This window comes from Vipera ursinii (genome assembly GCF_947247035.1).
Source record: "Vipera ursinii genome assembly, chromosome: 1".
Lineage (NCBI taxonomy): Eukaryota > Metazoa > Chordata > Lepidosauria > Squamata > Viperidae > Vipera > Vipera ursinii.
Window position 1 is genome coordinate 355,224,341 of NC_139512.1, and position 27,117 is coordinate 355,251,457.

A 27,117-nucleotide genomic window follows, 5' to 3' on the forward strand; every position below is an offset into this window, starting at 1 on the left:
AGCTGGCTGGGTCACTTTAGACCAATCACCAGGAGACAGTGAGTTCTAGTCCCGCCTTAGACGTGAAAGCTGGCTGGGTGACTTTAAGCCTTAACGTCACCCAGCCAGCTTTCACGTCTAAGTCGGGACTAGAACTCACTGTCTCCTGGTGATTGGTGTAAAGTTTAAGCCAATCACCAGGAGACGGTGAGTTCTAGTCCCGCCTTAACCATGAAAGTCAGTTGGGTGACTTTCTCTCAGCCAAAGCCACCTCACAGGGTTGTTGTTGTTGAGGGGGAAATAGAGAGGGGGAAAGCGTATTAGACATATTCACCACCTAGAGTTATTTATAAAAATAATAAAGGCGGGATATTTATTAATTAATTTATTAAGTCAAGAACTACCTGCAGGGCCATTCACCTCCTGTTTTGATACCTCATCCTTCTCTTCATTAAGACTAGACGTACCCAGTTCCAGCAACCATTCTTCGTATGTTTTTAGCCTTCAATCCCTGTGTATCATTGCAAGGAATGGTTTGTTTAACAATCGTTTGTAATTATGGCGATGAAAAAGTAATTTTACCCGGGGAATCAAAATATATCAAGTTTGGCAAAAGAAGAAGGCAAAAGAGATTTGACTCGCCCTAGCAGATGGGAGTACTACATGAGTAAACACTTGTTCGAATATGGTTAAAAGAATAGATAACTTTGAACATAAAGAGGCCCTATAACAAGAAAGAGAAAAGATTTAAGTAATATAGTCTGTTTTACAAGATATGAAATGTAAAAAGATTGGGATGATGTAACTTTTATAAATATAAGTGAAATATAAGCTGATCAGCAAGGATGTTATGTTGTTGTTGTTGGCTGCGAAGTCGTGTCCGACCCATCGCGACCCCATGGACAACGTTCCTCCAGGCCTTCCTGTCCTCTACCATCTTCTGGAGTCCCTTTAAGCTCATGCCTCCTGCTTCAGTGACTCCATCCAGCCACCTCCTTCTCTGTCGTCCCCTTCTTCTCCTGCCCTCCACCTTTCCCAGCATTAGGCTCTTCTCCAGTGAGTCCTTCCTTCTCATTAGATGGCCAAAGGATGTTATACCCAGATGTTATAAGATAGATAAGAAGCACAGTATTTTTTTTATAATACATGAAATATGAAAATATTGGGATGGTGTACCTAAATGGAAAAATTTAGATATCTAGAGAAAATCATGACTGATAAGAATGAATTGAATAAAAGGGAAAATTAATCTTAAACAAAAATCACAAAAATAGGATGCCTGCTGAACTAATGAGATGATGGTTATAAGAACAATATAAGCTGATAAAAATGTTATACATAGATGTTCTCACTATCTGTATAAATATGAAAAAATGTGTATATTTAACCATTTACATATTGAAAATATTAAGAATTATATTTGTTTAAGGCTGAAGAAGAATACAAATAGGAGAAGGGAAGATCAAAGAAATATATATTATTAATCAATATACTAATTATGGAACTATCAAATTTAATCGTTATTGACTGTTAAATAATTATTATTGCCTTCTTTTCTTTTCTCTTTTCTTTCTTTCTCAAATATATAAACCAAGACAACACGCTGTACACCAGGCACTGGAGATTGTTATTGCTAAAAACCAATAAAATATTTTTATTTTTTTAAAAAGTAACTTTACACCCAGTCCTTGCACTGCCAATCCTCGCAGGTCTAAGAAAGAGAAGGAAAACTGAAGTAAGATCATAACCAGGCACGGATTCACTTAGTAACTGCTTCACTTAACAAACAAGTTGCCAGTCCTGATTGTGGCACCTAAATGAAGATGACCTGTATTTCAAGCATCACTTTGTTACAAAGGGCATGGTCCCTGCTGTCTTCATAACATCAACCCATCACTGCTGAAATGATATAACATTTGTTCTTCATACTGCTATTATGGCACAACGCTGATTCTAAAAGGCGCTAAAAACCTCTAATGGAGAGATAACAAGCATGTGGTGTTCTTACAGTTATTTTATGATAATAAGATGGTCCTGGTATCTGAGTGTGGAGTCCCTCCCTTTGCAATGCTCTCTCTCTCTGGATCTGTCTTGGGAACGGCAGTGAGGAAAGAAGAGAAGAACAGAGAAGAGCAACTAAGATGATTAAGGGTCTGGAGACTAAAGAACCGTTGCAAGGAATTGGGTATGTCTAGTCTGGAGAAAAGGATAACTAGGGGTGACATGATAGCAGTCTTCCAATATCTCAGGGGCTGCCCCAAAGAAGAGGCAGTCAAGCTATTCTCCAAAGCACCTGAAGCCAGGAGAAGAAGCAACGGATGGAAATTGATCAAGGAGAGAAGCAACCTGGAATTAAGGAGAAACTTTCCAACAGTGAGAACAATCAACCAGTGGAACTCCTTGCCTCCAGAAGCTGTGAATGCTCCAACACTGGGAATCTTTAAGAAGAGATTGGACGAGCACCTGTCTGAAATGGCATGGGGTCTCCTGCATGAGCAGGGGGGTTGGACTAGATGACCTCCTTGGAACGGTCAGCCAAGATGCTTCTTCAGCTCTGACTGGATGGTGGGGAATGGAAGGATTTATACTCCTTGCAGACAGCTGATTTGCATTCTTCTAGAGAGTCATTGAGGCCACTTGGAGGTTTATCTGCACCACTTAGGTCAGGGGTAGGCAACCTTGGCTCTTTTATGACTCGTGGACTTCAACTCCCAGAATTCCTGAGCCAGCCATGCTGGCTCAGGAATTCTGGGAGTTGAAGTCCACGAGTCATAAAAGAGCCAAGGTTGCCTACCCCTGACGTAGGTGGCCTTGAGGACACAGATAAACCTCCAACCAGGCCGTTTAACCCAGAGCTGCACATAGCATATTCTCTTCTACTGAAGCATTAATTACTGCAACATTTAATTCAAGATTAGCCATCTGTAATTAATGTAACAGGCCATCATCTGACCTCACCACTAATAGAACAGTCAGAAAAGAGGGTAAAATTCTACCTTCATTGTAAACATGAGTTGTTTTAAAAAAAAGCAAAATAGTCCCCTATCATCTCTGCAAACCCATCAGATCTAGCCCAGAGGCCATGCTCCTGGGTCCCTTCCATTAAACCCGGTGTTTCTCAACCTTGGCAACTTTAACAAGTCTGGACTGCAACTCCCAGAATTCCCCAGCCAGCAATTATTACACTACTGGGGTGGCCATTTTAACCCTTCTAGGATTGCCCAGGGCCAGTTTTGAGAGCCTTGCAAAATGGTTTCAATAAGCACGTGTGGGATAAATAAAATGCCACTTCAAATGGCGCCGCAGCTAGAACAGGTCTTGTCTATGTGCAGAGAAGCACAACGTTGTGGGTACAGATAATCCTCGACTTACGGCGCAAAGGAGCCCAAGTGAGTTTTATTTATTTATATTATTTATTTTATTAAATGTATATACCGACCTATTCCCGTAGGACTCAGGGCGGTTTACAGGGAGAGTTAAAAACAAACATACAAAAGTTAAAACCAGATTAAAATTAATTAGATCAAGTCCCCAATTTAAACTAAAACCCAATAAAATTAAAACCCCTCAGCCTGGGCCAGACAGCTCGAAGAGCCAGGTTTTCAGGTCCCGGCAAAATGAACGAAGGTCAGGGGCAGTCCTAAGTTCCATTGGGAGTTGGTTCCATAGGGCCGGCGCGCCCACAGAGAACGCTCTTCCCCTGGGAATAACCCGCCGGCATTCCTTAACCGGCGGTATCCTGAGAAGGCCCTCCCTGTGGGAGCACACAGGACGAAGGGAGCTTGATGCCGGCAGCAGGTGTTCCCTCAGATAACCCAAGCCATTTAGGGCTTTATAGGTCATCACCAGCACCTTGAATCTCACCCGGAGGGCAACCGGAAGCCAATGCAGCTCACGGAGTAGAGGTGTTACATGGGAGTATCGGGAAACCCCCATCACAACTCGCGCGGCCGCATTCTGCACCAGCTGAAGCCTCCGAGTGGTCCTCAAGGGCAGCCCCATGTAGAGAGCATTGCAGTAGTCTAAACGGGAGGTCACGAGCGCATAAGTGACTGTGTGTAGGGCATCTCGGTCCAGATAGGGTCGCAACTGGCGAACCTGGGCAAAAGCCCCCCTGCCCAATTTTACGACCTTTCTTTCCACAACTGTTAAATGAATCACAGCAGTTGCTAAAATTAGTAACACCGTTGTTAAGTGAATCTGGCTTCCCCATTGGCTCTGCCTGGCAGAAGGTTGCGAAAGGGGATCACATGACACTGCAACAGTCATAAGTACATGCCAGTTTCCAAATGCCTTAATTTTGATTATATGACCAAGGGGATGCTGCAACAGTCAGGTGAAAAACAGTTATAACTCCCTTTTTTCACTGCCGTCGTAACTTTGAATGGAAATAAATGAACCATCGCAAGATAAAAAGGACAAGTATAAGAAGTGGAAAGAGGGGCACATAACTAAGGCAGAATATCAGCAAACAGCCCGTGCCTGCAAAGATGAAGTGAGGGAAGCTAAGGCTCAAAATGAACTAAGGCTTGCGACCAAAGTCAAAAATAACAAAAAAAGCTTCTTTCAACATACAAGAAACAAGAAAAAAGTTAAGGAAATGATTGGTCCATTAGTGGGGGAAAGTGGCAAGAAGGTGACAAGCAACAGGGAGAAAGCAGAACTATTTAACTCGTTTTTTGCATCTGTCTTTACACAAAGGGAAAAAACAGTCCAACCTACCAAAACCAGTGCCATAAAAAACAGAATAGAAACGCAAGTTAAGATAGGCAAGAAAATGGTAAGTGAGCACCTGTCCAGCCTAGACGAGTTCAAATCACCAGGACCAGATGGATTACACCCCAAGGTTCTCAAGGAACTGGCAGACGTGATCTCAGAACCACTGAACTATATTTTTCAAAGATCCTGGAGCACTGGGGAACTGCCAGAGGACTGGAAGAGAGCTGATGTAGTTCCCATCTTCAAAAAAGGGGAAAAAATAGATCCAGGAAACTACAGACCTATCAGCCTGACCTCAATACCTGGGAAGATTCAGGAAAAGATAATCAAACAACAAATCAGCGAACACCTTGATGCAAACAAAGTCATCACTACTGTAGAAGCCAACATGGGTTTGTCAAAAACAGATCATGCCAGACAAACCTTATTGCATTCTTTGACCAAGTGACAAAACTAGTGGACCAGAGGAATGCTGTAGATGTAATTTACTTGGATTTCAGTAAGGCATTTGATAAAGTAGATCACAACCTACTACTTGATAAGATAGAAAAATGTGGGTTAGATAGCATCACCACCAGATGGATTCGTAGCTGGCTGACAGGCCGTACTCAGCGTGTGGTCCTCAATGGAACCGCATCTACATGGAAGGAAGTGTGTAGTGGGGTGCCCCAGGGCTCTGTTCTGGGCCCAGTGCTCTTCAACATCTTCATCAACGATTTGGATGAGGGGATAGATGGGGAACTCATCCAATTTGCAGATGACACCAAGCTGGCAGGAATAGCCAACACTCCAGAAGATAGGCTTAAGATACAGAAGGATCTGGACAGACTCAAACACTGGGCGCTATCTAACAAAATGAAATTCAATGGTGAAAAAAGTAAGGTTCTACATTTAGGCAGGAAAAATCAAATGCACAGGTATAGTATAGGTGGTACCTTGCTCGATAGTAGTAACTGTGAGAGAGATCTCGGAGTCCTAGTGGACAATCACTTAAATATGAGCCAGCCATGTGCTGCAGCTGCCAAAAAAGCCAACACAGTGCTAGGCTGCATTAACAGAGGGATAGAATCAAGATCGCGTGAAGTACGAATACCACTTTACAAGGCCTTGGTAAGGCCACACCTGGAATACTGCATCCAGTTTTGGTCACCACGATGTAAAAAAGATGTCGACACTCTAGAAAGAGTACAGAGAAGAGCAACAAAGATGATCGGGGGACTGGAGGCTAAAACATATAGGGAACGGTTGCTGGAATTGGGTATGTGTAGTTTAATGAAGAGAAGGGTGAGGGGTGACATGATAGCAGTGTTCCAATATCTCAGGGGCTGCCCCAAAGAAGAGGGAGCCAAGCTATTCTCCAAAGCACCTGAAAGCAGGACAAGAAGCAACGGATGGAAACTAGTCAAGGAGAGAAGCAACCTAGAACTAAGGAGAAACTTCCTGACAGTTCGAACAATTAACCAGTGGAAGAACCTGCCTCCAGACGGGGTGAATGCTCCAACACTGGAAGTTTTTAAGAAGAGACTGGACAGCCATTTGTCTGAAACGGTATAGTGTTTCCTGCCTTAGCAGGGGGTTGGACTAGATGACCTCCAAGGTCCCTTCCAACTTATTATTTTTATTATTATCAGTGCTTTTTTTGTAAAAGAAAAAGGTGCCGGAACTCACACGTGTCATGCAACCTGCCTTGCCTACCCTACAAGGTTCTATCCAAAAAAGGTGCCGGAACTCCGTTCTGAGCGTTCTATGAGAAAAAAAGCCCTGATTATTTTAAAGTCAAGGACTGGTTATAATTGAAATGAGGTCTCAGAGGCAATCCTTTCTCTTTGTTTTAGCCATATTTTTTATTTAGCATTTTGGGGGGGGGGACTGCAGGATATAGAAGCAGAAGAGGCGAAAAGAAAAGTAAGAAACAGGAAACACAAATTCAATAAGTGAATTTATGACTATTACAGAATTACATTAGGTTATATTGCTGTACTGAATACTGTTTTGAGAGCTACAGCCCTGCTTAAAATCAAAACAAAATATTGCTATCTACAAAAATAGTTATGGAAATTAATCATTAAATAAAATTAAAAGCCATAGCAAATTCTACCCCAGCTTCTGAACATCTATTCTGACTTCTTTAGAACTAGCTCAGCATTTCTCAATGTTGGCAACATTAAGTGATATAAATTTCAGCTCCCAGAATTCCCCAGCCTGCATGCTTTAAGATGGGTGGACTTTCCACTCCCAGAATTCCCCACTCCTTTTAAAGTTGCAAAAGTCGAGAAACTTTGAGCTAGAATGTTAAGATTAAGTGAAGAGAAACTCAAATTTCAGATTGGTACTGTAATTTTAATTATCTTCTAAAAATGGCTTCCAAGTGCAATTAAACTCTATGTCAGTTTAGTTTGGAAACTGGAAGCTATTTTGGACATCAAAGTGCGCTCCCACACCTTAATTAGACATTTTTATGTGGAAGGAACGGTATGTACTTTCCAACTGGATATGCAGAGGCAGTTACCAAGTGTAGTTTAATACAGGAATCCAAGGGTTAGTAACATTTTGCTAAAAGTAGCCGGTTGGAAAAGAAATTCAATTTTTAGAATTGTTTATTTGGTAAAAATTGTTCTGCCAAACCCTTGAGCAATCAGTTTTAGCAATCAATGCTGGAATACAGTACAGTCCCAGTAAAATAGTTTATACCGTTTTTAATCTGTGTATAATATTCAGTGTAAATTTAATGTCTTTCTTCTATTAGAAATTTCATTTCTCATATTATCAGGGATTAAATCTAGCTTCTGCAGCAACTTAATGAGAAATTTAACTTGTTCAGTTTTGGAATCATGTCATGCATAATTTGTAAATAAGGCCCCAAATTTTGTGTTATAAAATTTTCAGATTCAGTCAAATGTCTAAAGCAGGGGTCTTCAAACTTGGCCCTTTTATGACTTGTGGACTTCAACTCCCAGAATTCCTCAGCCAGGCATGCTGGCTGAGGAATTCTGGGAGTTGAAGTCCACAAGTCATAAAAGGGCCAAGTTTGAAGACCCCTGCTCTAAAGTCAGTGTTTTTCAACCTGGATAGCTTTAAGATGAATGGACTTCAACTCCCAGAATTCCCTAGCCAGCCATGATTCTACTGGGGCCACAATAGGTCCTACAATGAACCACTGAAACGTCCTATTTAGACTACCAAATGTCCCTCCAGAAACACCAAAGATCCTATGTAGGACCACCAAATCTACTTAGGTGTTTTTGATGGACATGGTGCCATCACTACTTCCAAGGATGCCATGGATGACCACCAAGCCTTCTACTGAGACCCTCAAAAGTCCTATTGGGATCACCAAAGGTCCTGTCTGGGACCAGAAAAAGAACCTACTGGAGCCACCAAAGATCCAACATAGGATCACAAAAATGTCCTACTTAAGACTACCACCAAAATGTCCTATTAGAAACATCAAAGATCCTATGTAGAACCAACAAATGTCCCATCACAATCATCAAAGATCCTATGTAGAACTAACAAACGTCCCATCAGAATCATCAAAGATCCTATGTAGAACCAACAAACGTTCCATCACAATCATCAAAGATCCCATGTAGAACCAACAAACGTCCCATCAGAATCATCAAAGATCCCATGTAGAACCAACAAACATCCCATCAGAATCATCAAAGATCCTATGTAGAACCAACAAACGTTCCATCAGAATCATCAAAGATCCCATGTAGAACCAACAAATGTCCCATTAGAATCATCAAAGACCCCAGGCAGAACCAACAAACGTCCCATCAGAATCATCAAAGATCCCATGTAGAACCAACAAATGTACTTAAGTCTTATGAAGGGCTACTCAAAAAGTCCTACCAGAACTAGTAACGATGCTATGAAAGACCACCACATCACCTACTGAGACCCCTAAAAATCCTATAGGGACCAACGAAGGTCCTATGTGAGATCATGAGAAGATCCTATTGAGACCACCTTAATGCAGGTAGTCCTCAACTTATGACCACCATTGAGCCCACAGTTTCCATTTGCTAAGCCAGACAAACAGTTGTTAAATGAGTTTTGTCCCATTTAATGACCTTTCTTGCTACAATTGTTAAGCGAATCACTGTACTTGTTAAGATAGTGGTACGGTTGTAAAGTGAAATTGGCTTCCCCATACGCTTGTTAGACAGTTGCAAAAGGGGATCATGTGACCCCAGGACCCTGCAACCGTCATAAGCCTCTGGATTTTGATCACATGACCACAGGGATGTTGCAAGTTGCAAGTGTGAGAAATGGTTGTAAGTCACCTTTTTTCACTGCTGTTGTAAATCCAGTCACTAAACGAATGGTTGTAAGTCAAGGACTACCTTTATGGAGCTTTGATTAGATGGCTGCATGCAAGTCAGTTTCAAAGCATTTCTATCGTTCCTCTTCTGCAAAAGAGGTCCCTTCCTTAATACAGGTAATCCTCGACTTACAACCATTCATTTAGCGACCGCTCAAAATTACAACCGTTCTGAAAAAAAGAAAGTTATGCCTGTTTTTCACACCGTTGCAGCGTCCCCACCGTGACGTGATCAACCTTCAGAGGCTCGGCAACTGGCATGTACTTATGCCAGTTGCAATGTCCCGGGGGGGGAGGTCGACACGATCCCCTTCGCCGGCCTTCTGACAAGCAAAGTCAGTGTGTGTGGGGGGGAGCTCGATTCACTGAACGGCCGCGTTCCTGACTTAACAACTGTGGTGATCCGCTTAGCAGCCGTGCCGCTAATCGAACGACTGTCACAGTTCGCTCACTCGACGGTCTCACTTAGCGGCAGAAAATTGGGGGCTCAGTTTGCGGTCGTTCAGTAGAAGACTACCTGCGGTGTGGAAGCCCACTGCCCATCCACCGACTCTCCGGCAATATGTCCAACGGGAACTCTTTTTCTCCTGCCAAATTGGTGGGCGTGGAAAACAGCTCACGCGGCAATTTTCCAGGCAGCGATGTTGATCAAGAGAAAAGGAATGGAGGGGGTGGTCCAGGAACCAACATTAGATGGAAGGCAGGGTGGTGGGGGGAGGGGGGGGGAGAAGAAGGCAGGAATTATTCATCCCTTCCCATTTTGCCGCCAATTTTTCCACGTTTTTTTTTTTTTTGACGTGCGTGTCCATCACCGGGGCTGGAGATTGGCGAGGAGCTGGCGAGCCTCTCGCCCACCTACTCTCTTGCGCTGAACGGCACCCCATGTTTCGTTTCCCACGTTCCTCTTTTTTCCGGAGGAGGGGAGGCGGGGCATTCAAGGGAATAGGGGCAGACAAACCAGGATGGGAGAGCTTCGGTGGGACGGTTATTGATTGCCATTTTGCCACCTTGCACCAAGAAGCAAAGCCCCATCCGTGGGATGCAGGCAGCACACCAAACCAGGTCCATGGGAAAACCTCTCTCCACGGAACCGGTCCCTGGTGCCCAAAAGGTCGGGGACCTCTGCAATAGACCACACAAACCGTGTGCCTTCGTTGGCCAAACTCTGCCACTCGGTTTTCACCGGCCAAAAATAAAGTAAAATCAAATTGTTCCTAGCTGAGAACGGAAGTCACGTGGTCCGGTTCGTGACGGTGGCTCAGACGCAGTGATTTGTATAGAAGGCCTTTAAATGAGGAAGCTCCATTTCTTGTAGGGGGAGTCCTCGGCTTACGACCGCAATGGAGACCCAAAATTCCTGTTTTCTAAGTGAGACAGTTGTTAAGTGAGTTTTGCCACATTTTATCATCGCTCTGTTCATAAGTGAATCACTGCAGTCGTTAAGTTAGTGACACTGGTGTTAAGTGTTAGTGGCTTCCCTACTGAAATAATAATAATAATAATAATAATAATAATAATAATAATAATAATAATAATAATAATAATAATAATAATAATAATGATGATGATGATGATGATGATGATGATGATGATGATGATGATGTCTGGATAGTGGATGTGGCAGTGCCCGGAGACAGCAGAACAGACGAGGAAGAACTGGAGAAGATAAAAAAATGTAAAGACTTACAAATAGAAATAGAAAGACTGTGGCAAAGGCAAGCAAGGGTGGCACCAATAGTCATAGGTGCCTTGGGTGCAATCCCAAAACAACTGGAGCACCACTTGAACACCATCATCGGTATTGACAAATCTGCCATCAGTCAATTGCAAAAGGCGGCCTTACTAGGAACTGCTTCCCTCCTGCGACGAGATCTGTAATACCAACAAACATCCACATCTGCCTATCCCAGGTCCTTGGGAAGGACTTGATAGGTAGACAAAAAGGCCAAATCCAGTCTGAACATCTGGCTGAATGTCTTAATAATAATAATAATAATAATAATAATAATAATAATAATAATGATGATGATGATGATGATGATGATGATGATGGTGGTGGTGGTGGTGGTGGTGGTGGTGGTGGTGGAAGGGACCTTGGAGGTCATCTAGTCCAACCCCCTGCTCAGGCAGGAAACCCTATACCATTTCAGACAAATGGCTGTCCAATCTCTTCTTAAAAACTTCCAGTGTTGGAGCATTCACAGCTTCTGGAGGCAGGTTGTTCCACTGGTTAATTGTTCTTACTGTCAGGAAGTTTCTCCTTAGTTCTAGGTTACTTCTCTCCTTGATGATTTTCCATCCGTTGCTTCTTGTCCTGGCTTCGGGTGCTTTGGAGAATAGCTTGACTCCCTCTTCTTTGGGGCAGCCCCTGAGATACTGGAAGGCTGCTATCATGTCACCCCTCACCCTTCTCTTCATTAAACTGGACATACCCAATTCCAGCAACCGTTCCTTGTATGTTTTAGCCTCCAGTCTCCTGATCATCTTTGTTGCTCTTCTCTGCCCTCTTTCTAGAGCAGGGGTGTCAAACTCAATTTCATTGAGGGGCGCATCAGCATTGTGGTTGCCCTCAGGGGGCCGGGTGGGTATGGCCAGGGTGGGCGTGGCCTACTGGGTGGGCATGGCTAGAGTGCGTATGGCCTACTGGGTGGGCGTGGCCAGCTCTACATCGTTGGCATCAAGGGTGCCTATGGGGGCCTGGGCAGGAGTGGGACAGATCTGAGGGTCTCTGGCAGAAGGAGGGTCTCTGGGCCAGGGCCAAGGCAGTGGGGGCCATTCCCTCACTGTTTCCAGGATGGCTTCGCGGGCCGCATGAAACCACTTCGCGGGCCGCATTCGGCCCCCGGGCCTTGTGTTTGACATGTCTGTTCTAGAGTCTCAACATCTTTTTTTACATCATGGTGACTTTGTTTGTCAGAAGGTCGCAAAAGGGGATGATGTGAACCCCGGGACATTGCAACCGTCATAGGCACATTCCAGTTGCCAACAGTCTGAAGTTTGATCATGTGACCAAGGGGATGTTGCAATAGTCCTAAGTGTGAAAAGTGGTCATAACTCACCTTTTTTCACTGCTGAATGGTTGTAAGTCGGGGATTACCCTTACAGGCTGTCCTCAACTTACAATCGTTCAGTGACAATTCAAGGTTACCGCAGTGCTGAAAAAAGGGAAGTCCTCATACTTACTTATGACTGCCGCAGCATCGCTCAATCAGAATAGAGCTGAAAGGGACCTCGGAGGTCATCTAGTCCAACCCCCTACTCAGGCAGAAAACCCTACACCATTTCAGACAAACAGCTGTCCAGTCTCTTCTTAAAAACTTCCAGTGTTGGAGCATTCACCACTTCTGGAGGCAGGTTGTTCCACTGGTTAATTGTTCTAGCTGTCGGGAAGTTTCTCCTTAGTTCTAGGTTGCTTCTCTCCTTGGTTAGTTTCCATCCGTTTCTTCTTGTCCTGCCTTCAGGTGCTTTGGAGAATAAATTGAGGGGGACAATCTATTCTCCAAAGCACATGAAGGCCAGAAACTAATCAAGGAACAACGGGTGGAAACTGATGGAAGGAAAGTTTCAAACTAGAAATAAGGAGAAATTTCCTGACAGTGAGAAATTAACCAGTGGAACCACCTGCCTCCAGAAGTTGTGGGTGTTCCATCAGCGGAGGCTTTCAAGAAGAGACTGGACCGCCGTCTGTCAGAAATGGTGTAGGTAGGATCTCCGGCTTGAGCAGGGGGTTGGACTAGATGACCGACAAGGTCCCTTCCTTTATCCTGTTATTCTGTTATCTGCTCCTTGAATTCTTTTATTTCATTTATTTATTTATTAAATTTTTATACCGCCCTTCTCCCGAAGGACTCAGGGCGGTGTACAGGGCAATAAATATCAAAACATAAATACAAAAGTTAAAAAAGAAGTTAAAAAGAATTAAATCATTATGCCCAATATAATACAATAATAAAGCTGTGTTAAAACTAAATCCAACCCCAAACCCATCAGACCAGGCCAGATTGGTCAAATAAATAAGTTTTTAAATCGCGCCAGAAGGAGCGAAGGTCAGGGGCCATCCGGAGCTCAACCGGCAAGCGGTTCCACAGGTCTGGCGCGCCCACAGAGAACGCCCTCCCCCTGGGGGTCACCAGCCGACATTCTCTGACCGGTGGTACCCTGAGGAGGCCCTCTCTGTGGGAGTGTACTGGACGGAGGGAGGTTGACGCCGGCAGCAGGTGCTGCCGTAGGTAATCCGGACCCATGCCATGTAGGGCTTTATAGGTCATTACCAGCACCTTGAATCTCACCAGGAGGGCAACTGGCAGCCAATGCAGCTCGCGGAGCAGAGGTGTAACATGGGAGTATCAGGAGACCTCCAACACAACTCGCGCGGCTGCATTCTGCACCAGTTGAAGCCTCCGAGTGGTCCTCAAGGGCAGCCCCATGTAGAGAGCGTTGCAGTAGTCCAAACGAGAGGTCACGAGCATGACTTAGCTTCAAGCTTCACGTGCTGCAAAACAGTTTTTTTGAAACTACGGTAACTGCTAAATAGAAGAGTCCGAACTTCCAAACCATAACATTTATAAGCCAGAGGATGCTGAGCCTAAAGTTATGTGCTCAGGATGCCAACGTTAACTCTGGCATCGTGTTTGATCCACAGAGCAAACGATGGGTTTTCAGAAATGGGTGGACACCTACCTTGGCCTTGTTGATTGTGCAGTGAAGTGCGTTGTTTTCCTGATCATACAGCAAGCTGAAATCTAACGTCCCCAGCGCAGCTGGAAAAAAAAAAGAGAGAGAAAAAATTATAAATTAACGGTAGCGAAAAAAGATCGCATTCCAAGTTTCTGCAAAAATCAGGTTCAGGTGAGGTTGCAGGAAAAGCTCTGAAAAGGGGACTGTCTTTGGAGGCTCCATTAAGTTGTTGATGGCGAGGAATGAAGGCAACACGCTAGATCAGGGGTAGGCAACCTCGGCTCTTTTATGACTCATGGACTTCAACTCCCAGAATTCCTGAGCCAGCTATGCTGACTCAGGAATTCTGGGAGTTTATTATTTATTTATTTATTTATTTATTTATTCGGTTTATATACCGCCCTATTCCCAAAGGACTCAGGGCGGTTTACAAGGCAAAATTTAAAAACAATCCAATATAAAATTAAAATAAAATTAAATTAAGTCTAGCCACAAAAATTAAAATCACAATTTAAAAACATTAAACCCCTCAGTCCAGACCAGATAGCTCAAAGAGCCAGGTTTTTAAATCCCGGCGAAATGAACGAAGGTCGGGGCCAGTCCGGAGTTCCGTTGGCAGTTGATTCCATAGGGCAGGCGCGCCCACAGAGAACGCCCTCCCCCTGGGGATCGCCCGTCGGCAATCCTTGACCGATGGTACCCTGAGGAGTCCCTCCCTGTGGGAGCACACAGGACGATGGGAAATTGACGCTGGCAGCAGGTGCTCCCTTAGATAATCCGGGCCCATGCCATTTAGGTCATCACCAGCACCTTGAATCTCACCTGGAGGGCAACTGGAAGCCAATGCAGCTCGCGGAGTAGAGGTGTTACATGGGAGTATCGGGAGACTCCCATTACAACTCGCGCGGCTGCATTCTGCTGAAGCCAGCTGAAGCCTCCGAGTGGTCCTCAGGGGCAGCCCCATGTAGAGAGCATTGCAGTAGTCTAGCCAGGAGGTCACGAGCGCATGGGTGACTGTGCGTAGCGCATCTCGGTCCAGATAGGGCCGTAACTGGCGCACCAGGCGAACCTGGGCAAAAGCCCCTCTGGTCACGGCTCCTATATGATCTTCCAAACTGAGCCGTGAATCCAGGAGGACACCCAAGTTGCGGGCCCTATCAACGGGGGGTAACACCTCACCCCCCCCATAGTTAACGATGGAAGTTGAAGTCCATGAGTCATAAAAGAGCCGAGGTTGCCTACCCCTGCGCTAGAAGCTGGGAGATTGGGAGTTAGGTACAAAACTAACTGGCGACTTTGGGCCAGCCGCTTTCTCTCAGCCCTAGGATGGAGGCAATGGCAAAATGGGTGCAAATAAAATCTCAGAGACTTATCCGTATATTCACCAGGAGTCAGGACTGGAAGGAAATATTAATTGGGATTTGAATACCGTTTTCCTCTTCCTTGCTCAACCCTTTTTCCTTTTGTGCTACGCCTTCTTGAAAATGAATTCAACGCTCAATTAAAGATGATGGGCCCTATCATCTTTATCCATATGATGGACCCAGGAAAGGCTGGTAAAGGCTTCCAGAAAGCTGATTGCTTTATGCCAAAGCTAGATAATTGGGTCCATATTCATGGGAAGAATGGGAAAGGTATATAATGTATTTGAAAACGCTTTCTTAATGCATATAAAAAGAGCTAATTTGGTGCAGATTAAGGCCCCAGGCTAGAAAGTTGGAGCCTGTTAGTTCTGGGCATAAAGCCAGCTGGATGAGTTTGGGCCAGTCACCCCTTCTCAGCCCCAGGAAGAAGACAAGTACAAATTGCTTTCACAAATGTTGCCAAGAAAACAACAGGGACTAGCAACCGGTCACCAGAAGTCAAGAACTCAGCATTTGGCTTATTAAACTTCACTTTTGATGTCATTCCCTTTACTTAACATGATCATGTGGGATTCTGTTTTTATTCTTCTAGCCTCTTTGCATTTAGTTTTATGCCACCTGCAAACCTGGTAATCCTACCTCTACCAGGACTAGAACCTTCGCTGCAGCTTATTCAAAGAAGCGCCGATGAGAACTGTTTTCACCCCAGCCTTCTCATAGAGGGGATACCAGACCTTACTAATCCAAACATTACGGGATACTTTCCTTTCCAAAAATCAAGATCAATTACATCTCGAGCATTCAGACCATCTACTAACTTATTAATCAAAAAACCAAAACCAGCAGAGTTTGATTTTTAATCACTCGTTGCTTTCACAATGTTGACTATTATTGATCCACACCTCCCAGGAAACCTTGATCACCCACTGATAACCTTCAGTTTAATCGTTAAGAGAACAGGGCTGGGCAACGACGGCGACTTGACGAACTTCAGCTCCCAGAATTCCCCAGCCTGCATGCTTTAAATCAGGGGTGTCAAACTGTCGGCCCGCAGGCCAGACGCACCATCCCAAAACTTGCGCCCACCCCATTGCCAACAATGGAGAAAAAGCTCCAATACGTTGCGTGACGTCCCATGACGTTGCGCGTTTGACACGACACTGGAGGTTTTCAAAAGAAGAGACTGGACGGTCACTTGCCTAGAATGGTAGAGGGTTTCCTGCCTGAGCAGGGGGTCAGACTAGAAGATCTCCAAGGTCCCTTTCAACTCTATCCTGATTGATCTGATTGAAACTGGGGCATAGCTCCCTGTTTTAGGGCTTGTAACTTTGAACATTGGCTAAGTGACTGGTGATTAGTCAAGAACAGGGGTGTCAAACTCAATTTCATGGAGGGCCGCATCAGCATGGCGGTTGCCCTCAGGGGGCCGGGTGGGTATAGCCAGGGTGGGCGTGGCCTACTGGGTGGGCGTGGCTAGAGTGCGTATGGCCTACTGGGTGGGCATGGCCAGCTCTACATCGTTGGCATCAAGGGTGCCTATGGGGGGGCCTGGGCAGGAGTGGGACAGATCTGAGGGTCTCTGGCAGGAGGAGGGCCAGGGCCAAGACAGTGGGGGCCGTTCCCTCCCTGTTTCCAGGATGGCTTCGCGGGCCGGATGAAGCCACTTTGCGGGCCGGATCTGGCCCCCAGGCCTTGTGTTTGACATGTCTGGTCAAGAACTATCTGTAGTTGCAGCCATTATTTGGATTTTTTTTTTTTTTGCCTTCCTGCATGCAACCTTGCAATTATCCCATAAGAGAACAGTGGGGCGGCTAAATATATCATAAATCTAATGCAGGAAGATGGTTTGTTTACTCATTTCTCTCTAGCCTGATGCAATGAGATAGAGACTCCCAGCGCGTCCCTAATTAAAGCAAAACAATGACTTAGTAATGAGCAGTGAAAAATACAAAGAGAAATACCAAACGAACAAATAGAATAGAATTGAGCTGGAAGGGACCTTGGAGGTCTTCTAGACCAGCCCCCACTCAAGCAGGAGAACCTGTGTCATCTCAGACAAGTGACTGTTCAGTCTCTTCTTGAAAACCTCCAGTGATGGAGCGCCCACAATTTCTGGTGGCAAGCTGTTCCACTGGTTAATTGTTCTCACTGTTATGAACTTTCTCCTTAATTCCAGGTTGCTTCTCTCCTTGATTAGTTTCCATCCGTTCCTTCTTGTCCTGCCTTCAGGTGCTTTGGAGAATAGTTTGACACCCTCTTCTTTGAGACAGCTCTGAGATAAAGAATAGAATAGAATAGAATAGAATAGAATAGAATAGAATAGAATAGAATAGAATAGAATAGAATAGAATAGAATAGAATAGAATAGAATAGAATAGAATAGAATAGAATAATGGAACGTAGAAGAATAGAATAGAATAGAATAGAATAGAATAGAATAGAATAGAATAGAATAGAATAGAATAGAATAGAATAGAATAGAATAGAATAGAATAGAATAATGGAATGTAGAAGAATAGAATAGAATAGAATAGAATAGAATAGAATAGAATAGAATAGAATAGAATAGAATAGAATAGAATAGAATAGAATAGAATAATGGAATGAAGTAGAAGAATAGAATAGAATAGAATAGAATAGAATAGAATAGAATAGAATAGAATAGAATAGAATAGAATAGAATAGAATAGAATAATGGAATGAAGTAGAAGAATAGAATAGAATAGAATAGAATAGAATAGAATAGAATAGAATAGAATAGAATAGAATAGAATAGAATAGAATAGAATAGAATAGAATAGAATAATGGAATGAAGTAGAAGAATAGAATAGAATAGAATAGAATAGAATAGAATAGAATAGAATAGAATAGAATAGAATAGAATAGAATAGAATAGAATAGAATAGAATAATGGAATGTAGAAGAATAGAATAGAATAGAATAGAATAGAATAGAATAGAATAGAATAGAATAGAATAGAATAGAATAGAATAGAATAATGGAATGAAGTAGAAGAATAGAATAGAATAATGGAATGAAGTAGAAGAATAGAATAGAATAGAATAGAATAGAATAGAATAGAATAGAATAGAATAGAATAGAATAGAATAGAATAGAATAGAATAGAATAGAATAGAATAATGGAATGAAGTAGAAGAATAGAATAGAATAGAATAGAATAGAATAGAATAGAATAGAATAGAATAGAATAGGATAGGATAGGATAGGATAGGATAGGATAGGATAGGATAGGATAGGATAGGATAGGATAGAATAGAATAGAATAGAATAGAATAGAATAGAATAGAATAGAATAGAATAGAATAGAATAGAATAGAATAGAATAGAATAGAATAGAATAGAATAGAATAATGGAATGAAGTAGAAGAATAGAATAGCATAGCATAGCATAGCATAGCATAGCATAGCATAGCATAGCATAGCATAGCATAGAATAGAATAGAATAGAATAGAATAGAATAGAATAGAGTTGGAAGGGACCTTGGAGGTCTTCTAGTCCAGCCCACCACTCAAGCAGGAGAACCTATACTGTCTCAGACGAGTGACTGTTTAGTCTCTTCTTAAAGCCTCAAGTGATGGAGCGCCCACGATTTCTGGTGGGCAAGCTGTTCCACTGGTCGATTGTCCTCACTGTCAGGAAGTTTCTCCTTAATTCCAGGTTGCTTCTCTCTTTGATCAGTTTCCAACCAATGTTTCTTGTCCTTCCCTCTGGTGCTCTGGTGAACAACCTGGCCCCCTCTGCCAAGGGATTTAATATTATCAAGTCTAGTTCCGGCAGGGTCCATTTGCAGGCAGACACCCCCTGTCCACCTGCTGAAATACCTCTGGCCCATTTGTTCTTTAAACAGGCCGGCATTGTCGATCGTGTCCGCTGGGGTTAATTTGCCCAAAGTAGCTAAGCTGTAATGTGAGGGCTGGCACAGTTTAGTGATGGATGAGAGGCAGTGCTGAGGGTTTCCTGCCTTAATTCCGGGGTCACCTTGAACCTTCCAGATGCTCGAGAAGCTTTGTTCGGAATGGAAGAGAGTGGAATTACGGACCCTCGTTTGCAAAATCAGAAGAGGGAGTGATTTAAATTGCCCGAGAATATCTTGTCACGTAACCTGGGCTGGGCTGGGTTTTTAGTTAGGCAATAGACGAGGCAAAAACGGGGGTTTGAAATTATTTCAAATTTTACAACGCAATTGTAGGAGAGCCCCAAAGAAGGCAACTGGACTTCATTTGTTTTTCTTTGAAGACGTTTTGCTTCTCATCCAAAAAGCTCCTTCAGCTCTGACCGAATGGCGGAGGGTGGAAGGATTTATACTCCTTGCAGAAAGCCGGTCATTTGCATTCTTAATTTAGACAGTCGTTGAGCACACTAAAAAGCAGAGACATCACCCTGCCAACAAAAGTGCGTATAGTCAAGGCTATGGTCTTCCCAGTTGCAATGTGTGGCAGTGAAAGCTGGACCATAAGAAAGGCCGAGCGCCAAAGAATTGAGGCCTTTGAACTCTGGTGCTGGAGAAGACTCCTGCGAGTCCCTTGGACTGCCAGGCGATCAAACCGGTCAGTCCTAGAGGAGATCAACCCCGACTGCTCTTTAGAAGGCCTGATCCTGAAGTTGAAACTCAAATACTCTGGCCACCTAATGAGAAGGAAGGACTCACTGGAGAAGAGCCTAATGCTGGGAAAGGTGGAGGGCAAGAGAAGAAGGGGACGACGGAGAATGAGGTGGCTGGATGGAGTCACTGAAGCAGTAGGCGTGAGCCTAAATGGACTCCAGAAGATGGTGGAGGACAGGAAGGCCTGAAGGAACGTTGTCCATGGGGTTGCGATGGGTCGGACACAGCTTCGCAGCTAACATCAACAGAGTGTCGTTGCCATTGGGAAGGTTACCTGTCTCCTCAGGGCCACCTGGCGATGTAAATGTGTGTGGAGCCCTTTTGTAACCACTGAAAGGAGACAGAATGATGTTGTATCCCTCCCCCTCTGTTGAGGGAAGGGCTGCCCAATTTTGACACAGAGGGCCTCTTTGACCCCTCTTTCAAGCCAGTGGTCCTCTCCGTCCAAAATGTGGACTTTGCTGTCTTCAAAAGAGCGGCCTCTGTGTTTCAAATGCAGATGGACTCTTGTCCTGTTGGGTTTGCTCTCCCATGTTGTGCCACGCGTTTGTGAAGTGGTTGTTTGGTTTCCCCGATGTACAGATCTGCACATCTGCATACGGCCCTTTCAGCGGTTCCAAGACGGCTCCACACCCGTTTGCACCACTCTGGTAAACCTCCAGATGGCCTCAACGACTCTCTAAAAGGATGCAAATGACCAGCGGTCTGCAAGGAGTATAAATCCTCCCATTCCCCACCATCCAGTCAGAGCCGAAGAAGCTCCTTGGATGAGAAGTGAAACATTTTCAAAGAAAAACAGGAAAGACCAGTTGCCTCTTGAAAAAAGCACCTTTGGGACAACCAAAGGATGATGGAGAATCTCCATAAAATTGTAGGAGAGAGACTGGCAGAACCAGGCGGAAGAGTCAAATGGGTAATTAGTAGAGAATCTCTATGCCAGACCTGGGCATTTTATGGCCTCCAGGCCATATTTGGCCTTTGGCATCCCTTTCTAGCTCAGGTGGATTACTTTTACAGGCAGTTCTCAACTTACAACCGTTTGTAAGTCGCAGTTACAACGGCGCTGAAAAAAAAAGACTTAGGACCGTTTTTCAGGCTTACCACCATTACATTGTCCCCCCCCCCCCGTCACGTGATCCAAATTCGATCGCTTGGCAACGGAAATATATTTCCGTTGCTAAGCAAGGCCGTTGCTCAGTGAGTTTTGGCCCACTTTGCGACCTTCCTTGCCACAGCTGTTAAGCGAATCACGGCAGTCGTTAAGTTAGTAACGCGGTCGTTAAGTTAATCTGGCTTCCCCGTTGACTTTGCTGGTCCTACAATGGCCACGTGGGAAAAAAATCAGTGCCGTCGTGACTTCGAACAGTCACTAAACAATAGGTTCTAAGTCTGTAGTTGCTAGGAGTCAATACCCACTCGATGCCACATAAGCAGTCATAATAGGCAAATGTCCATCCATTTGTCTGAAATGGTGTAGGGCAGGGGTCCCTGGCGCGTGGACCGGTACAGGGCCGTGGCCTGCCAGCAACTGGGCCGCACAAAAAAGCAAAGCCCCAACTGTGGGTTGCAGGCAGCACACAAAACCACTCACGCACACGGTCTGCGGAAAAACCTCTCTCCACAGAACCGGTCCCAGGTGCCCCCAAAATCCCATTTTTCTGGATGCCCCGGTGTTTGCTTGATGGATTTCTCTAAAACAACATCTAGGCATTTGTTATTTTCAAGAGGCTTTGGAATGTGTCCATGAGGACTAGAACCTTGACAAAACATAAAAGTGGAAACAGGTGCTTTCTATCCTTGCCTCTGTGCCAAAGGTCTGTCTGTCTGTCTCTCTCTCTCTCTCTCTCTCTCTCTCTCTCTCTCTCTCTTCCTTCCCACTTTCTTAGAAGCAGAAAGTCACTGATCTAATCTAATACAATGTAATAATAATAGAAATAAGTGCATTATTTATTTGTTCGGTTTTTTTTTTGAAAATTATCAAAAAATGTAACGCACTTGAATCATCCTGAACCCCCGCCCTACCCCCTCCACCCCCGGTCCATGGAAAAATTGTCTTCCATGAAACCGGTCCCTGGTGCCAAAAAAGGTTAGGGACCTCTGGACTAGATGACCTCCAAGGCCCCTTCCAACTTTATTATTGTCACTGTCATTGTTATTATTTAATTCCATTTTTATAGCTGGCCATCTCAACCTCCCTGGGACTCTGGACAGCAATAGCCACGTCTACACAACACTGATGTATTTATGAAAAGAATTTACATTTCTTCTTGAATGTCTTGGGGGAAGGACCTGCAAAACTGCAAACGAAACGGTTTGCAGGGTCATAAGGCAGAGACGCCGAACAGTGAACATCTCAACACAATTTGCGACTTCGATGAGCCGCGAAAAATGAGAAAGGAAAAAAAAAACAACCACGTCGGTTCCTTGACTTAATAGAGGAGACAGTCTCTTTGCTTGGCTGACTCTCCCCGATAGAGGCTGAATAGAAAAAGGAAAGAAAATTTTCCCATTTCACACAGGGAAATTCAAGGCGTAAAAGAGACGGGCCTGTTTTCGAAGTATCAAAAACAGCACTGCAGATCTCCTCTCTCTCTCTCTCTCTCTCTCTCTCTCTCTCTCTCTCACACACACACACACACACACACACACACACACACACGTGTGCCACACTGCAACCCGCAGAAAGAAAAGGAGCAAACTTTACATTGAAAGAGAACAGATAGTTCTTGACTTACCACCGTTAAAGCAGGGGTCTTCAAACTGGGCCCTTTTATGACTTGTGGACTTCAACTCCCAGAATTCCTCAGCCAGCGTGGGGAAACTATGGCCCCCTTCATGATTTGGGGACTTCAGTTCCCAGAATTCCTCGGTCAACATGGGGGAACTGTGGCCCCTTCATGACTTGTGGACTTCAACTCCCAGAATTCCTCAGTCAACGTGGGGGAACTATGGCCCCTTCATGACTTGTGGACTTCAACTCCCAGAATTCCTCAGTCAACGTGGGGGAACTATGGCCCCTTCATGACTTGTGGACTTCAACACCCAGAATTCCTCAGCCAGCATGCCTGACTGAGGAATTCTGGGAGTTGAAGTCCACAAGTCATAAAAGGGCCCAGTTTGAAGACCCCCTGCTCTAAAGTTACAAACGGCAGTTTTTTTCCACCAGGATGACTCTCCAAAAATATTGACTGAGTTTCTAGATAGCTTTGGGGGGTTGAATTTTTGAAAACACAGGTAGTCCTCGACTTACAACCGTTCGTTTAGTAATCGTTCCATCTTACAACAGCGCTGAAAAAAGTGACTTACGACCGTTTTTCACACTTACGACCACAGTCAGGTAATTGGACAAGCAGGACAAACAACAAGCACTTTTTTCCAGTGCCGTTGTAACTTCCAACGGTTGCTAAACGAACGGTCGTAAGTGGAGGACCACCGGAATATCTGCAGTGTGTGCAGGAAATCTCCCCTGCAGTGCTGGCTCGCGTTCCGCCACCAGCGCTTAGCACAAACCGCCCGGTCCCTTTGCAATCTGCTCTCGGTCCCCCCCCCAACCCCCCCCCAACCTTCTGTTTTGCTTCAAGCTTGACATTAATCCTCCAATCGGGCTTTTAATTAGAAACCCCGAGATTGCAAACTAAACTGCAGCGGGTGTGTTTAAAAATAAAAAATGAAAAATGAAATAAACAAATCTGCTTATCCAGATGCCTCGGAGCCATTGCAGCAATCTCAGAAGTGGCCCTCATTTACACCGTTTCGGTTTTATTAATAATAATGTTGTTGTTTTTTTTTAAAAAAAATAATAATAATTATTAGTTGAAAGAAAAATAAAATATTTAAAAAATAAATAAATGCTGCAGGCAGGTGTGCTCGGCCTGGGCTCCTGCCTTTCTCTCTGCCATAAGGGGCATGTCCTGAAAGGTTGAATTTATTTATCAAGTTCGATCTGTGGACTTTTCCGCTAAGGGGGTGGGTGGGTGGGTGTCCTGGACTTACGCCCATTCGCTTAGTGGCCTTTCAAAGCCGGAAAGGCACTGGAAACTGTGAGCCGTCACCGGTTTTCACACTTTACGACCGTTGCTTTAGCAAGGATAATTCTGGGCTGTAAGTCGAGGACTATCTGAATTACAGCGTTTAAATCTTCAAACTAAATTCTGAATTTGTTGTTGTTGTTGTTGTTTTCTATTTCGAGCACGGAGGTCAAGTGCTCCAGATTCAGGCCTCTCCCGGGGTCACGTGGTCCCCATGTATAAACCTTTCCAGTTGCTTCCAACAAGCGAAGGGAATAAGAGGAGCAGATTCACTTAACGACCGAGTTATTCGCTTAAGAACTGCAGTGATTCGCTTAACGACTGTGGCAAAAAAAGGTCATGAAATGGAGCAAAACTCACTTAACAACCGTCTTGCTAAGCAGTCGAAACGTTGGACACAGTTGGAGTTGTAAGTTGGGGACTAGGTATCGTGCGGTATTTCCCAATCTGGGTGAGGGGAAAACCATCAGATCTTCAAATCCCGGTCATAAGTCACCTTCGAGTACAGGAAGTCCTCAACTTACAATGGTTTGTTTAGTGACCGTCCAAAGTTACAACAGCATTGAAGAAAGTGACTTTCACACTTGCAACCGTTGCAGCATCCCCAGGATCACGTAATTTACATTCGGATACTTGACAAGTGATTCACATTTATGACGGTTGCAGAGTCCTGGGGTCACGTGATCGCCTTTGGCGACCTTCTGACAAGCAAAGTCGACGGGGGGAGCCAGATTCACTTAACGACCGGGTTACCAACTTATCAACTGCTGTGATTCACTTAACGACCGGGTTACTAACTTATCAACTGCCGTGGTCTTAAGAATTGTGGGAAGAAAGGTTGCAAAATGGGGCAAAGCTCACTTAACAAACATCTCACTTAACAACAGAAATTTGGGGCTCCATTGTGGCCGTAGATCGAGGACTACCTGTAGGTCCTTCGGAACTCGGTGGTGTATCCCATCCAGAAACAGACTCCAAACACTTTGGAGAAGGTTTCTTTGGCTAGGTAAGAAAAAGGAGACTTGCTTCCTCACTGTCCACCATTTTGTAATCGTTCACTGAACACAAAGTCCTGTACACAGACACGCCTGCCCTGATGAGATTACCTAGCTGGGTAATGAAACGTCTGCAAGAAAACAACTCAACTCAGAGGGGACCCCCAGTCCTCTTCTTCCTCCTGCAAACACCTCTCTCTTCTAGCACTGATGATGCTATCTACCGGTAGTTGGGTCATGAAAAGTCTGCCAAAAAAACAACAAGCTCAGAGATCACCCAGGATCCCACAGTCTTCCTCTTCTTCCTCCTCCTCCTCTTTCTGCAAACCTCCCTCTCTTCTAGCACTGATGATGTTACCTAGTTGGGTAATGAAATGTCTACAAGAAAACCACCCAGCTTAGAGTGCAGCAAAGACCCCTCATTTCAAGCCTGAGCTACAAATATTCTCTTCTATCGGTATACGCACACATGCACACAGACACTTCTCTCAATAAAGCCATCATCTAAATCCTCTTTCTGTGTGTGTGCGTGTGTGTGTGTGGGGGGAAATTGGCAGAGCTTGTCTGAAACATCAAGAGGAAAAGTCTGAATTGCAATCCATAAATTGTTCAGGAGGCCACTGCAAAATTGCAAAGGAAATTTTTTGGTTTTTTTAAAATAAATTCCAGCTTTATTGGCCAGGTCTGTGGGTTAAAACTGTGAGGACTAGAAGCATGGAAAGTCCTATTTTGTAATGTGCCAAACAGTGGGAGTTGAGTAACACTAAGTCTAGGTTAATCCTGCCTAAATGGACAGCATTTCCCAACCTTGGCAACTTTAAGACATGTGGACTTCGACTCCCAGAATTCCCCAGCCAGCATGCTTTAAGATGGGTGGACTTCAATTCCCCAGCCAGCATGCTTTAAGATGGATGGACTTCAATTCCCAGAATTCCCCAGCCAGCATGCTTTAAGGGGGGGGGCGTAGTTCCACTCTCAGAAGTCCCCAGCCAATAACCTTTAAAGTGGGTGGACTTCAAGTCCCAGAATCCCCTAGCCAGGCTGAGGAATTCTGGGAGTTGAAATCCATCCATCTTAAAGTTGCAGAGGTTGCAAAACAAGGATTTAATTTACTAGATCTCAGGTTGACCTGACTTGTTAGGATACGAAGAATTTTTTGATGAATGCATTTTGTATCAACGGTTTGGCCTAAACAAATTCTAATTTTTCTGTTCTGCATTTTTCTTTGTTCGATCCTTTTTGTAAGAGTATTTCTGCCATTGGCAGCACATTTCAAACACAAATGTAAATACACAAACACACACACACACACACACACACAGAGATGGCACCAGCCTTTTCTCCACCAAACGAAAACCTTGAAACCTTGAAGCAGGGGGGAACGCTTTAATGATTCATAATGCCGGAGGCAGTGTTTTTAATTATGATCACAATTATCTGTTTGATTTACATTTCTCTGTTACTGCCTTGTTTTTCCACCCATCCATGAGAATGCAGGGTTGTTGCTTTTTTTGTTCTTGGGAAGCACCGATAAAAACAATATGGTTCTGAAACCATATTGTCTTCCTTGCGTATTTATTTAATCACTTTATATAGCATCTCGCCAGCGACGACTCGGCGCAGCGGACACTATTAAAAAGAAAATGCAGCACAACCAGAGGGAAAACTCACAACCCAAGAGAATCTGTGTAGTTCGGGGTTGCATTGTGGAGTCCTTTGTGCTCTCTGAGCTTAAGGTTCCCCTGCACATGCGTACTAGTCGTTTCCAACTCTAGGGGCCGGTGCTCATCTCTGTTTCAAAGCCGAAGAGCCAGCGCTTGTCCGAGGACGTCTCCGTGGTCATGTGGCCGGTGTGACTGGACGCCAAAGGCGCCTGGAACGCTGTTACCTTCCCACCGGAGTGGTCCCTATTTTTCTACTTGCATTTTTACGTGCTTTCGAACTGCTAGGTTGGCAGAAGCTGGGACGAGTAACAGGCGCTCACTCTGCTACGCGGCACTCGGGATTCGACCCGCCAAACTGCCGACCTTCTGATCGACAAGCTGAGCGTCCTAACCCACTGAGCCACCGCGTCCCTGAGCTTAGCAGCTGGCAAATCAGATGGGAAATCCATGAATCCTATCATCAACTTTGAAAAAGAGCGTGGCTACCGCCATTTTCCCTACTCATTTTCTGCCTTATTTGTGTCTCTCTGTCGGAACCACGACACCTATCTATGTTTACTTTTTATTTATTTATCATTTTTACAAATAACTCAAGGTGGCAAACATATCCAATACACCTTCCTCTTCCCGATTTCTCCACAACAACAACCCTGTGAGGTGGGTTGGGCTGAGAGAGAGGAACTGGCCCGAACTCACAGTCTCCTGGTGATTGGCTCAAAGTCAGCGAGCTGGCTT

At 44.4% G+C, this 27,117-nt stretch overlaps 1 protein-coding gene across 1 annotated transcript in view; it reads right to left on the bottom strand.

Moving 5' to 3' along the window:
• The window catches only part of DOC2B (double C2 domain beta), a gene marked incomplete at both ends in the record, with an annotated part of 141,985 nt that overhangs the window by 91,868 nt on the left and 23,000 nt on the right, over window positions 1–27,117 (bottom strand). Inside the window, one exon of the mRNA XM_083379832.1 lies at window positions 13,709–13,788. Coding sequence (XP_083235958.1) covers window positions 13,709–13,788 — 80 coding nt within the window. The remainder of the gene's footprint in view (window positions 1–13,708; window positions 13,789–27,117) is intronic.